Source organism: Hyla sarda, chromosome 9 (genome assembly GCF_029499605.1).
Source record: "Hyla sarda isolate aHylSar1 chromosome 9, aHylSar1.hap1, whole genome shotgun sequence".
NCBI classification, from domain to species: Eukaryota; Metazoa; Chordata; class Amphibia; order Anura; family Hylidae; genus Hyla; species Hyla sarda.
The window spans coordinates 28,207,162-28,220,983 of NC_079197.1; the positions used below are offsets into that span (position 1 = coordinate 28,207,162).

Here is a 13,822-nt window from a genome sequence, read left to right on the forward strand (position 1 = left end):
CAAATTACGTCCGTTCTTTTTATGTTTAGTTATGATCCGTTATTGCTACTGAGCATGCTCAGTACAGCATCATAACCAGGAAGTCACATAAAAATAAAATAACGGGTGATGACGGATGATGATTATTTCTCTAAATTGGTCATCAGTTATCATCCGTTGTATTCAGTTGTCTCATCCATTTTTATTTTTTTTACAACCGGTTATTGCTGAATAACTGGTGTCAGAATGCAGGAACATAATCGTAGTATGAAAGGGGCCTTACTAGGGCACCTTCTAGGTCATTGATTCCCATCCTGAGATATGAGTACCCCCCAGGGCGTACATAGCAGTTCTCCTAGGGGTATGCAAAAAAAAACAAAAACTGTAATGGCTCCGCAGCCACTGGTCACTGATTCTTAAAGGGGTACTCTGGTGGAAAACTTTTTTTTTTTTTTTTTTTTAAATCAACTGGTGCCAGAAAGTTTAAACAGATTTGTAAATGACTTCTATGAAAAAAATCTTTACCCTTCCAGTACTTTTTAGCAGCTGTATACTACGGAGAAAATTATTTTCTTTTTGAATTTCTTTTTTGTGTTGTCCGCAGTGCTCTCTGCTGACACCTCTGTCCGCGTCAGGAACTGCCCAGAGCAGCATAGGTTTGCAATGGGGATTTTCTCCTGCTCTGGACAGTTCCCGATACGGGCATCAGGTGTCAGCAGAGAGCACTGTAGACAAGACAAAAAAGAAATTCAAAAAGAAAATTTCCCCTGTAGCATACAGCTGCTAAAAAGTACTGGAAGGGTAAAGATTTTTTAATAGAAGTAATTTACAAATCTGTTTAACTTTCTGGCAACAGTTGATTAAAAAAAAAAAAAGTTCCACCAGAGTACCCCTTTAAGTGGCTGCGGCTCATGCTGTTTCAACTTTAAATGGCAGAGGGGCACTAACTAGAGATGAGTGAACTTACAGTAAATTCGATTCGTCACGAACTTCTCGGCTCGGCAGTTGATGACTTATCCTGCGTAAATTAGTTCAGCTTTCAGGTGCTCCGGTGGGCTGGAAAAGGTGGATACATTCCTAGGAAAGAGTCTCCTAGGACTGTATCCACCTTTTCCAGCCCACCAGAGCACCTGAAAGCTGAACTAATTTATGCAGGAAAAGTCATCAACTGCTGAGCCGAGAAGTTCGTGACGAATCGAATTTACTGTAAGTTCGCTCATCTCTAACGGTAACTACCACCCACATGACCTCCGGTGCTCCACTGGTTCCGTATCCTGTATCCGGACGTCCTTAGGAATAATCACCACACAATGAACTTTTTGTATCAATTTAATGACAACATACACACGTTTTCAAAGAATTCCAAAAAAAAAAGTCATTTTTAAACAGGATTCTGAACCACGCAGACACTCAACACAATGCAACCACCCTGAAAGTATAAGATTTCTAGGTAAGTGTCCAGACACACAGAGAAAAGGCCCGAACAATGGAAATCGGTAAACGGAAATAGGGCGAACACTGGTGTTACCGATCACTGATGGAATAGGAACAAGGGAGCTACATGTGTACTATGCGGCTACAATGTAACGTCATCTCGACCTACATTCATCTTCATAGCCCAGTGTCAATTGTTCACAGTTTACCCAAGGAAAGGTCCGGTGATTATTGCTTCTATGAAGTGATTATCAAGCATTTGCTGTGAGCTACTAGAAATACCTCATGTGGTGTAGAGGGGAAAGGAGAAGGAAATTCGGGATGACCGATATATTCCAGGTTGTCACTCTGCCTTTGTTCTGCCCTCTTATCGCTAAGGCTGGGTTCACATTGCTATTACGCTCTGTTGCGCAACCTGTTAAACGGAGTAAAAAAAATAGTGCAATATTTTTTTCTCTCCTAAAATGTTGAACCCCATTCAAGTCAATGGGACCCGGCTGTGCCCATTGTGCAAAGGGTCTATTCTGCTCTGTTTGGAGAATAATGGTGGTGCGCACAAAGAGTTAAATACCACTTTATGATTGATAGGCGTCTGACCTCTATAACCCCCCCCCCCCCCAAATCCATCCTTCCTGAAAATGAAAGGGATGCAGCACTGGTGCAGTGTAGCGTCCCTTACACTGTTTTTGGAATGAATGGAGGTGAAAACATAATGCAATGTTTTTTTGTGTAGAATATCTTAATTTAGTAATTTGTCTTACCTTTTGGCTTAGGGTGCATGCACACCACATTTTTGCAATACAGTTCCCGTTTCAGGTTTTTGAGGAAAAACAGATTCCACAAAACCTGACTAAACTGTATCAAAATGTGTGTACAAATTTCAACCCGCATACAGTTTGAAAAATTTCAGTTTTTTAAGAAAAAAAATAAGTTTTTAACTTCACTCCATTTTGAATAAAGTTTCACTTGTTTGATTGAAATTCCAATAAAAAAAACTGCAGAGTCAAAAACTGTATGGTGCAAACCGGATGGAACCGTACGCACATACGGTTCTGTATGGTTCCCATTAACTCCCATGAGAAAAAAAAAAAGTATATGGTTTCAATACAGTTTTTCACCCGGACCAAAAATCGTGATAGACTACGGTAGATTTTGGGTACGGGTGAAAAAAAAAAAATGTATGAGGCAAAACAGACTAAACCGGATGATGCGTTTGACATACGGTTTACTATACAGTTCCGTGCGGTTTTTACCTTCAAACCGTATACGGGAACTGTATAGCAAAAACGTGGCGTACATGCACCCTTACTCTCTATGCTTAGAGCCCTGTTTTCCAAACTGTGTCCCCCCCAGCTGTTGCAAAAGTACAACTCCCAGCATGCCCGGACAGCCGAAGGCTGTCCGGGCATGCTGGGAGTTGTACTTTTGCAACAGCTGAAGGCCCGTTGTTTGGGAAACACTGCATTAACTGGTCATTTGACCTCCCCAATTATTACCAATGAACACTCGCCATTGGCTGATCTCTGGCCCTTTTACACAGGCCAATTATTGGAAAAAAAAAAAAAATTCTAGGAACACTCATTTACAAATAACTGGTCCGTGGTAAAAGGGCCTTAAGTTACAGTCAGACAAAATAATCTGGTGTTGAAATCTCAACTAAATCAGCAGGTTTGGCCAATTTTCTACTAACATGTATATGGGCCTATAAAGGGTTATCCAGGGACTTTTTCCTCCATGAATGTGTTAAAAAAAAAAAAAAAAAAAAAAAAAAAAAAATGTACTCTCCTTCCTTGCTCACCCACCGCCACGAATCCAACAGTGCACGGGCCTACTGTTCAGAGTTTCCTATTGTCAGTTTGAGGCATGGTTTTTTTTCTGGCAGTTTTTGGATATCTGCCATTGCAGTCTTTGAGCCAAAGTCAGAAGTGGATCCATAAGGGAGGGGAAGTGTAAGTCCTTCCTTTATATGTCTTATTCCTTTTCAATACACTTCTGGTTTAGGCTCAAAAACTGCAGTGGCAGATATCCAAAAATTGCCAGAAAACAAACCAAGTGGAAACCTAGCCTAACAGCAGGAAGTACCCACTCGGCCGATTGTATGTTATTGCAGGACACAGCTGTGGTCAGTGATTGGCTGAGTGGGCACTTAGGGGGAGATTTATCGAAAACCTGTCCGGTGGGGTGGGGTGGGGGGAAGTTGCTGAGTTGCCGAGTTGCCCATAGCAACCAATCAGCTTTTATTTTATTTTTCAGAGGCCTGGAACAGGTTTTGATAAATCTCCCCCTTAGTGTTTTGGGACAGAGACTGGGAAGCGCTGAATAGGAGGCCAGTGCACTGTAGGGAAGGCGAGTACACTTAATTTAAAATGTTTTATTTTATTTTTTTGAAACCCCTGCCTGGATGAAAGAATAGGGCCCATTCACACTAAGGTATCGCTGCCTGGAAAAATTCAGTGTGCAGCAGGAGCTCTTAAAGGGGTACTCCGCCGAAAAACATCTTATCCCCTGTCCAAAGGATAGGGGATAAGATGTCCGATCGCAGGGGACCACCGTGATCTCCGGCTCGGCACCTCAGTCATCCGTGCACCCAAGCAAACTCAGTTCCGTGCTGGATGACTGGCGACTACAGCCGCCATGCAACCTCCCATAGACATGAATGTAGGGGACGTGGCGTGACGTCACAAACGCGGACGCTCCAAGCTTCCGTATCCCGCTGCTGCCATCCTGGAGATCGCAGGGGGTCGCCAGCGCCGGAAACCCTGTGATCAGACATCTTATCCCCTATCCTTTGGATAGGAAATAAGATGTTTTTCGGCAGAGTATCCCTTTAAAACCACTTAATCAGTCCATAATCGTCAACACATATCCAAGCCGATTTCGCTAAAGGAATGAACTGGAATTTCCACAGCGGAATGTCCGCCGCAGAAATTCTGAAGCGCGAACCGTGCACCAGAATGCCACTGAAAAAAAAATCCCACGTTGCGCTCAGAAAATACGTAGCGTAAATGGGCCCTTATACTCACAATGTGGGAGAAAAACGGAGCACAGGCAGGGGACCCTTCTAAATTGCTACAGGACAGAACGAGCATAAAGTAGACAACCTGTACACACCGCTGCCTACACACGCGCTGCTTCTAGCGCTCGCTCACATATATTAGAAATATAGAATGTGTATATATATATATATATATATATATATATATATATATATGTATAGGGTTTCTGAGACGCCTATACCAGTGGTCTCCAACCTGCGTACCTCCAGATGTTGCAAAACTACAACTCCCAGCATGCCCGGACAGCCAACGGCTGTCCGGGCATGCTGGGAGTTGTAGTTTTGCAACATTTGGAGGTCCGCAGGTTGGAGACCACTGGTCTATACATTATACCTCGCTTCCTACGATCTCTGCAGAGGTCAGGGTAGAGGCAGCATTGACAGACACAGACTTGTCTTCTCTATATAAAATATACCGTACTGTATAAATGGCTAAATCTATCCGTGAACGAGTCCGGAGTAATGTGCTGAACTAGGCAAAGGGTCACCGCTTATCACTGATACATGACTAACACAACGCTTTCGCCACTGACATCACTTGTGCAAATTTAGGTACTGGAGATGGTTATATATATTGGATGGGTGGTAGGAAAACGGCTTATCTCAGCCGCTGCGTCAGCAGTCACACATCCCCCCCCCAACGTTCAGGTTTCCCCAAGTCTAGTCCGTAAAGTATATATATGTGTGCCACTCACTATGCCCAATGGAGGCAGCTTAAAAAATCTAAAAAAAAATCACCAGTAAAGAAAAAAAAGCAGTCTTGGTGACATACAGCTCCAATAAGGGTTTGTTTGTCACACAGCTTTTCCAGGCCCCTGCATGGAACATATAATAATACAGCCCCTTTCTATGTATAACATAATACTTACAAAAACCAAGTTCGAGGATTTTTTCCCCCCCCTACTACACCCTACCTCTTTCTTTTTTTTCTTCTAAACACTCTGCCTTCAGCTGTTGCAAAACTATAACCCCCACCATGCTGGGAGTTGTAGTTTTGCAACAGCTGGAGGCACACTGTTTGGAAAACATTACCCTACCTATAAAAACAAGTCATGACCACATAATGTTGGCCAATGCCCCCCATAAACAGTACCAGCAGTGCGTCCGTTCTAAGCAGGGTGCTCCTTTATTTAACATAGCCATAGACTTTCATAATAGTATTTACATACCGTAGCCTGGGAAAGCTGTGTTAGGTCATGTTCACACAGCAGAATTTTGCAGAAATTCTACATAAATATATATATATATATATATATGTTTGTGTGTGTAATATATAATAATTATATACCGTATATGTGTGTGTAATATGTAATAGTTAATAAATATATATAATTATATATTACACACATATATATGTAAATAAATGTGCGTAATATATAAATAAATGTGCGTAATGTATATGTGTGTGTAATATTTAATAGTTAATAATAATATATATATATACACACACACACACACACACACAAAATCCAAAAAACACAGCACCAGTCAGGTCACGGATCTTTAAAAAGCTGGGTTGTCTTTATTGTCCCAAAATCAGAGCAACATTTCGGCAGTAGTAGCCTTTATCAAGCTTGATAAAGGCTACTACTGCCGAAATGTTGCTCTGATTTTGGGACAATAAAGACAACCCAGCTTTTTAAAGATCCGTGACCTGACTGGTGCTGTGTTTTTTGGATTTTGTGTACAATTTTCCTGGGCTGGCGGCCTGGGAAAGCACAGGCACAGAGGTCGAACCCTGGTGCTGTCTCACACATCTCTTCTACCTATATTATTTATATACATATATATATATATATATATATATATATATATATATATATATATATATATATTTTACACACACACACATATTTTATATATATATATATATATATATATATATATAATCAAAACCTGTGGAGAAGAAAAGTTGCCCAGTTACGAATCAGATCGCTTCTTTCACTTTTCACAAGCCTTTTCATAAATGAAAGTAGTGATCTGATTGGTTGCTATGGGCTGGGCAACTTTTTCTCTGCACTGGTTTTGATAAATCTCCCCCATAATGTTTACTGGTGTGATTTTAGATTTTAGGTAGACAAGTCATAACATACATCAGTGTTTTCAAGTCGGAATGCCTCCAGCTGTTGCAAAACTACAACTTCCACTGGTTGTCCGGGCATGGGTGAGTTTTGGTTTTGCAGCAGCTGGAGGCACCCTGGTTAGGAAAAAACTGACCTACATGACAGTAAAGATGGCTGCGTCCATTGTGAGTGAGTGAAAAGCTCTGTAACCATCGGCATATGTATCGACAATATAAACCTCTGTATTTTTATTAAAGCACAAAAGAATGGCATTTCTCAACATAAAAATAGAACATCTTCTATAGATCCTTCCAACCCAAAATAGAACGGTCCTTCTATCACACTGGGAGGTGGAAGACGTCTCTCTTGCATGAACAGGTGGGTTCGTTTTATTTTAGGGTCTAAAGTTGCTCAAATGGATTTACATTAAGTCGAGCGTTCTCCAACTTGGCCCTGACAGCCTCGTGCTGGGAGTTGTGGTTCTCAACAGCAGGTGAGGCACAGATGGTAGAACGCTTCTACAGAATTGCAGAAAAAAAAAAAAACCTTTGCAATGAATATGGAATCTACATAATGGTGTGTATGGTAAATTATAGCACTCCTACAGGTTGGTTGTAGTACTGCAATTGAAACTTTTTTTTTTTTTTTTTAAATGTAGGCTTTAAGGAAAACTTTTTTTTTTTTTTTAAATCAACTGGTGCCAGAAAGTTAAACAGATTTGTAAATGACTTCTATTAAAAAATCTTAATTACTGGAAGGATTATTAGATGCTGAATACTACAGAGGAAATTCTTTTCTTTTTAGAACACAGTGCTCTCTGCTGACATCTCTGTCCATTTTAAGAACTACAAAGAGGACCTCCAAGTAACTCAGGATCAAGCAGGGTGCATGGAACTCAGGTGAAACAAAGAAGGTTTATTACCCACAATGCAACGCGTTTTGCGGAAAACCGCTTCATCAGGCCTGATGAAGCGGTTTTCCGCAAAACGCGTTGCATTGTGGGTAATAAACCTTCTTTGTTTCACCTGAGTTCTATGCGCCCTGCTTGATCCTGAGTTTCTTGGAGGTCCTCTTTGTGTTTGCTGTTGTATCTCAGGAGCGCCTGCTGGATTCTTGATCACCTATACGCTTTTCCATTGTTGTGCTTGGCTTAGTACAACCATCGAGGGTGAGCACTTCCAAAATTGTGTTCACCTTTATTTTGCACTGACGTTATCACACTATGGAGCGCTTTCCTTTGATTTAGCCATTTTAAGAACTGAGTAGGAGAAAATCCCCATAGCAAACATATGCTGCTCTGGACAGTTCCTAAAATGGACAGCAGAGGTCAGCAGAGAGCTCTGTGTTCCAAAAAGAAAAGAATTTCCTCAGTAGTATTCAGCAGCTAATAAGTACTGGAAGGATTAAGATTTTTTAATAGAAGTCATTTACTAATTTGTTTAACTTTCTGGCACCGGTTGATTTAAAAATAAAAAAAAATAAAAAGGTTTTCCACCGGAGTACCCCTTTAAGAGGTTTTCCACAAAAATAATAAAAAGAGAATAAATAACAGAATTAGTTACAGTTATCTTCGAGAATATGAGGACGGTACCATAAACTTTGAGAATATAACTAGAGATGAGCGAACTTACCGTACAGTAAATTTGATTCGTCACTAACTTCTCAGCTCGGCAGTTGATGACTTTTCCTGCATAAATCAGTTCAGCTTTCAGGTGCTCCTGTGGGCTGGAAAAGGTGGATACATTCCTAGGAGACTCTTTCCTAGGACTGTATCCACCTTTTCCAGCCCACCGGAGCACCGGAAAGCTGAACTAATTTATGCAGGAAAAGTCAGCAACCGCCGAGCTGAGAAGTTCGTGACGAATCGAATTTCCTGTAAGTTCGCTCATCTCTAAATATAACCTAAGGGTTCTATGTGCATACCCATGGACAAGATGCATATAACATGTATGGAATAAACATTATAATACTACACGTTCCCCCTATAATGTATTCCACCTTAGGCCAGTGTTTCCCCAATCAGGGTGCCTCCAGCTGTTGCAAAACTACAACTCCCAGCATGCCCGGACAGCCGTTGGCTGTCCGGGCATGCTGGGAGTTGTAGATTTGCAACAGCTGGAGGCACCATGATTGGGAAACACCACCTTAGGTTCTGTGATACAAACTCCTGTTCTAATTCCTCAATTTGTTGATGGTAATATATTGCAGCTGCAGTACCACAAGCAACCTATTGGAGTGCTGTGATCTATTACAGTCTTATTCAAACGTTTAGGCCCACCTTTACATGTACTTGTTTTGTAAAGGTAACACAACCTCTCCAGGGAACATATTTTTGCTTTTATTAGTCTTTATGGGAGCTCAGGGGGGTGACCTATATCCTGGCCAAGACTGCCAGCTGGAATAAGGAACCCTATAGGCAATGCTCCTTGGGAAAAGATATGCAAATAAGCGCGCCCACAAAAAAGAAGGGAACTGTCTCTAACGCCACCCAATGGATATAGTCTTCCTGGAACTCAATGTCCAACCCATTAAAAGGAGTTATCGAGGAATAGAAAAACAGAGCTAATTTCTTTCAAAAACCGCTCCCCGTCTGTCTCCAGGTTGGGTGTGGTTCTGCAGCTCAGTTCCATTGAAGTGAATGGAACAAAGTTGTAATACCACACCCAACCTGGAGACAGGTGTGGAGCTGTTTTTGAAACAGCAAGAAATTAGCTCTGTTTTTCTATTCCTGGATAACTCCTTTAAGGAAACATTGGAAGGGGTTTTAGCCAAACCGAAACCTCCTCCAAAAGAAAGAGACCCTCATTTGTGGACAGCTGTTTCGGGTCTAGTCTCTCTTCAAAATATAAACATGCAGAAATGCATTGCAGTCTATAGAGATGGTGCATTTCCGAGCGGTCCTAGAACCGGCATGTTTGGCTGGTGCTCGATGTCTGCTAAATGTTCGCCTGAGTAGACATTCTTTATTTTTTGGGGGGGAAAGGGGCAAGGCAGGGGTAAGTAGCGACAAGTAATTATTATTATTTATTTTTTTATAAACTCAAAAAAAAAACACCTAAAAAGAAAAAAATTACCCCACCTCCCAAAAATGTAATTAAATGTTTTAAAATGTCTTTTTATTGCATAAAACATAAATAATTTTAATATTAAAAATTGTTTGCGCATTAAAGGGGTTATCCAGTAATAGAAAAAACAGAGCTGATTTCTTTCAAAAACAACTCCACTTCTGTACCCAGGTTGGGTGTGGTATTACAACTTCGCTCCATTCACTTCAATGGAACCGAGCTGCAGAACCACACCAAACCTGAGGAGAACAGTTGTGCTCTTTTCTAGAGATGAGCGAACTTACAGTAAATTCGATTCGTCACAAACTTCTCGGCTCGCCAGTTGATGGCTTTTCCTGCATAAATTAGTTCAGCTTTCAGGTGCTCCCGTGGGCTGGAAAAGGTGGATACAGTCCTAGGAGACTCTTTCCTAGGAATGTATCCACCTTTTCCAGCCCACCGGAGCACCTGAAGGCTGAACTAATTTACGCAGGATAAGTCATCAACTGCCGAGCCGAGAAGTTCGTGACGAATCGAATTTACTGTAAGTTCGCTCATCTCTACTCTTTTCTTTAAGACATCACTTTTTTTTTATCCTGGATAATCCCTTTAAAGGGGTTATCCAGAAATATAAAAAAAAACAGCTCCACTTCTGTCCCCAGGTTGTGTGTGGTATTACAACTTTGCTCCCTTCACCATTAGAGCACTATTAATGGAACTGATCTGCAGAACCACACCCAACCGGGAGAAACGGGGAGCAGTTTTTCAAATAAATTAGCTCTGTTTTTTTCTATTCCTGGATAACTCCCCAATCCACAGGGACTCCCCGTGATCTCCTGTATGAGGGCTAGACCTTAGAGCATTACAGCCCCCACCTTCCGAAACGATACGGAATAGGTAGAGTTCACCGGAGAACCCCTATGAGGCTCAAAATACATTACAGGGGACGGGTTAGTATTTATTTGATTTTTTAAATTTTTTTAAATCAACTGGTGCCAGAAAGTTAAACAGATTTGTATATTTTCTATTAAAAAAAAATCTTAATCCTCCCAGTACTTCTTAGCTGCTGAATACTACAGAGGAAATTCTTTTATTTTTGGAACACAGAGCTCTCTACTGACATCACGACCACAGTGCTCTCTGCTGACATCTCTGTCCATTTTAGGAACTGTCCAGAGCAGCATATGTTTTCTATGGGGATTTTCTCCCTACTCTGGACAGTTCTTAAAATGGACAGAGAAGTCAGCAGAGAGCACTGTGCTCCTGATGTCAGCAGAGAGCTCTGTGTTCCAAAAAGAAAAGAATTTTCTCTGTAGTATTCAGCAGCTAATAAATGCTGGAAGGATTAAGATTTTTTAAATAGAAGTGATTTACAAATCTGTTTAACTTTCTGGCACCAGTTGATTTAAAAAAAAAAAAAAAAGTTTTCCACCGGAGTACCCCTTTAAGATTTTGGGAGGGCCTTTATAGATCCAAGCCCTGATCAATATAGACATTCTGCCTGAAGATCTCAAACATGCTGTATAGGTAATAAAGCCAAAAAAAAAAATAACTATATCCCTGAACTAGCAAAGTAGAGAAAAACCTCCTGAAGAATATAAAAACCCTATTATTTGGGGCCATCTTTCTACCAGAAGGGTATAGTGACAGGCAATCTTTTTGCATATATTTGCATATAATAAATTAAAATTCAGCAGAAGAATAATGGTGAATAGCTTAGAACATGTGATAGGGCCAAAACCTTTGTATAAAACTCTATATTAGCAATGTTTCCCAACCAGTGTGGCTCCAGCTGTTGCAAAACTACAACTCACAGCATGCCCGGACAGCCGAAGGCTGTCCGGGCATGCTGGGAGTTGTAGTTTTGCAACAGCTGGAGCCACACTGGTTGGGAAACACTGCTGTATAGTGTTAGAGCCTACCCACTTCAATAGCACGGGATCGGCTACTATTAGTGAACATAAGTTTAATTTCTCCTTTCAATGGGATCTAATGATGGAACTGAGGCATAAGGCACAATGTGTCTTACTCCACAGCGCGGTCATACTTATAGCTTCATGTGCAGGCAATGGGTAATCTTTCCTATAGGCTACAGACCGGGAGCCGTTCCACCACTTTGGAAATTAAAACAACCCTTATAATACCTGGCAGTTCTCCGGGGTGACAGATTGGTGGCAGATTCACGTGTTTAGGCTCGTACTCATAAGACCTGTACCCACTAACCATTTAGTCATATCAAAATTTTTCTCTTTTAGGAATCAGGTCCTTAACATGACAGATGCCCACCGGATGTGCCAAGGCTTCCCAGACAGCAGCCATGTAGCTAGGGTTAGGAGTTAAGCCAGGGGTGCTGCAGGCACTGTGCGGCGGTGGCCCTCTTTTCCGGAATAAACTCCAACATGGGCATCAGAAAGTCTGAAAACTGAGTGGCTTCTTCTAGTGACCACTCGTACTTCTCCACCAGGACCTCAAAAAGACCCCAGTGCTTCAGGTTTTGTATGTGCCGAAGTTCTCCTGTGAAGTGGAAAGAAAGTACAGTTAAAGGGTTGTTCCCATTTGCCCATTTCAGCTCTCTGCGCTGCTTTTCCTTTACATGGCCGAATGTGGGACGGAATGTCTGTGCTTGAGTGACAGTTCAGGCGAGCGTTGTTCTGGTGCTGTCAGCCCCGCGCTTGCCTGAACGTGAATGCTCCCGATGCAGATCTGGATTGGAAAAATACAGCTGGCATCTAGCGAAGTGCGCCACGGTGCTGGGAAAGGTAGCTACGCAAATATTATAATGTGCTTTGCAAGACCTATGCTGATCTACACTAACAACATAGATCAGCATGGGGCTTGCAAAGGTCGCAATGCTATTTGTGCAGCGACCTTTACACCCAATATGATGCCGCACTGCTCTGGCGGGCAAAAACACATTTTTTTTATAAAACACCTTTGTGCACCCCCTTTGAGCACTATAAATACATTGTTGTGCCCAAGGTGCATACAGTTATCTGTCTATTAGTATTTACAGGAAACCGGCAATAGATTACTGGGATGAATAGGAGGCAGCAGAACTCACCACTCCACTGTGACGACTCCAGGGCTAATGCGAATGCCCTGTAGATGTCACATAGAAGTCTATGGAGGCTGGTGTTGCTGCGCATGCTTTATAATGTGTCCTCCTGAGAAGTGCGCAATTGTGGCCATAACTGCAAGATCGCAGAGATTGTTGTATCTCCGGGCAAGGAGCTAACAACAATGAACAGGAAATCATGTGGCTATAAGACGAATGGGTCATTTTACACAATTGGAGCAAAGTAGTACATTTTATATTTTTTTAAAGGAGTAGTCCAGTCCTGAAAAACTTATTCCCTATCCTAAGGATAGGGGATAAGTTTCATATCGCGGGGGGTCCGACTGCTGGAGCCCCCCCCCCGCAATCTCCCGTACGGGAAGGGGGCGTGTCGACCACGGCACGAAGCGGCGGCCGACACACCCCCTCAATACAGTGCTATGGCAGAGCCGGAGATTGCTGAAGGCAGCGCTACGGCTTTGCCATAGAGTTGTATTGACGTGGCTTGTCAGCCACCGTTTCGTGCGGTGGTCGACATGCCCCCTTCCCGCGGAGGGCCGGGGCCCCGTACGGGAGATTGCGGGGGGTCCCGATCTCAAACTTATGCCCTATTCTTAGGATAGGGGATACGTTTTTTAAGCTTGGAGAACTCCTTTAATCTTACACCGGGCTTCTCAGCAGCCAAGCAATGTTCCAGTGATAAGGAGTCTGCTATTCATTATGATTTCTACTCTATTAGATTTACCTGTCAGAGATCCCTGGGAGTTCCAGCATCCCAAGCAACAGTGCTACATAATAAATACCTGACACCCCTATAAATATCTATGAATAGATACACATTAACTGGCTAGATCAGTTTTAATTTGGGACTATGAGTCTAGGAGTGTGAGGTCTGTGAGATGTAGTCCCTCTGAGACGATCGCTCTCATTCATATCAGCACTAGACGTGGTCTTCGTGTCTCTATAGATTCTCCCTATAAATGATAGTATGCATACTGTGCACAATCATATTCTCAGTATGTCCATTCTTATTAGCTACGCACATTGAGAACAATATTTTTAAAGGAATATTCCAGCTTTATACATCTTATCCCCCATCCAAAGGACAGGGGATAAGATGTACGATCGCAGGGGTCCCGCCGCTGGGGACCCCCACAATCACATTGCAGCCCCTGGCATTCTGTGACGGGGA

The 13,822-nt window shown here is 42.2% G+C and overlaps 1 protein-coding gene across 2 annotated transcripts in view; it reads right to left on the reverse strand.

Annotated features, from left to right (window-relative positions):
- Nucleotides 1–11,432: 11,432 nt before the first annotated feature.
- Nucleotides 11,433–13,822, reverse strand: part of SRPK3 (SRSF protein kinase 3) — a 47,854-nt gene continuing 45,464 nt past the window's right edge. For both annotated transcript variants that reach the window (XM_056538254.1, XM_056538253.1), the window contains exon 16: nt 11,433–12,089. In XM_056538254.1, the coding sequence (XP_056394229.1) occupies nt 11,905–12,089 (185 nt within the window). In that variant the 3' untranslated portion in view covers nt 11,433–11,904. The remainder of the gene's footprint in view (nt 12,090–13,822) is intronic.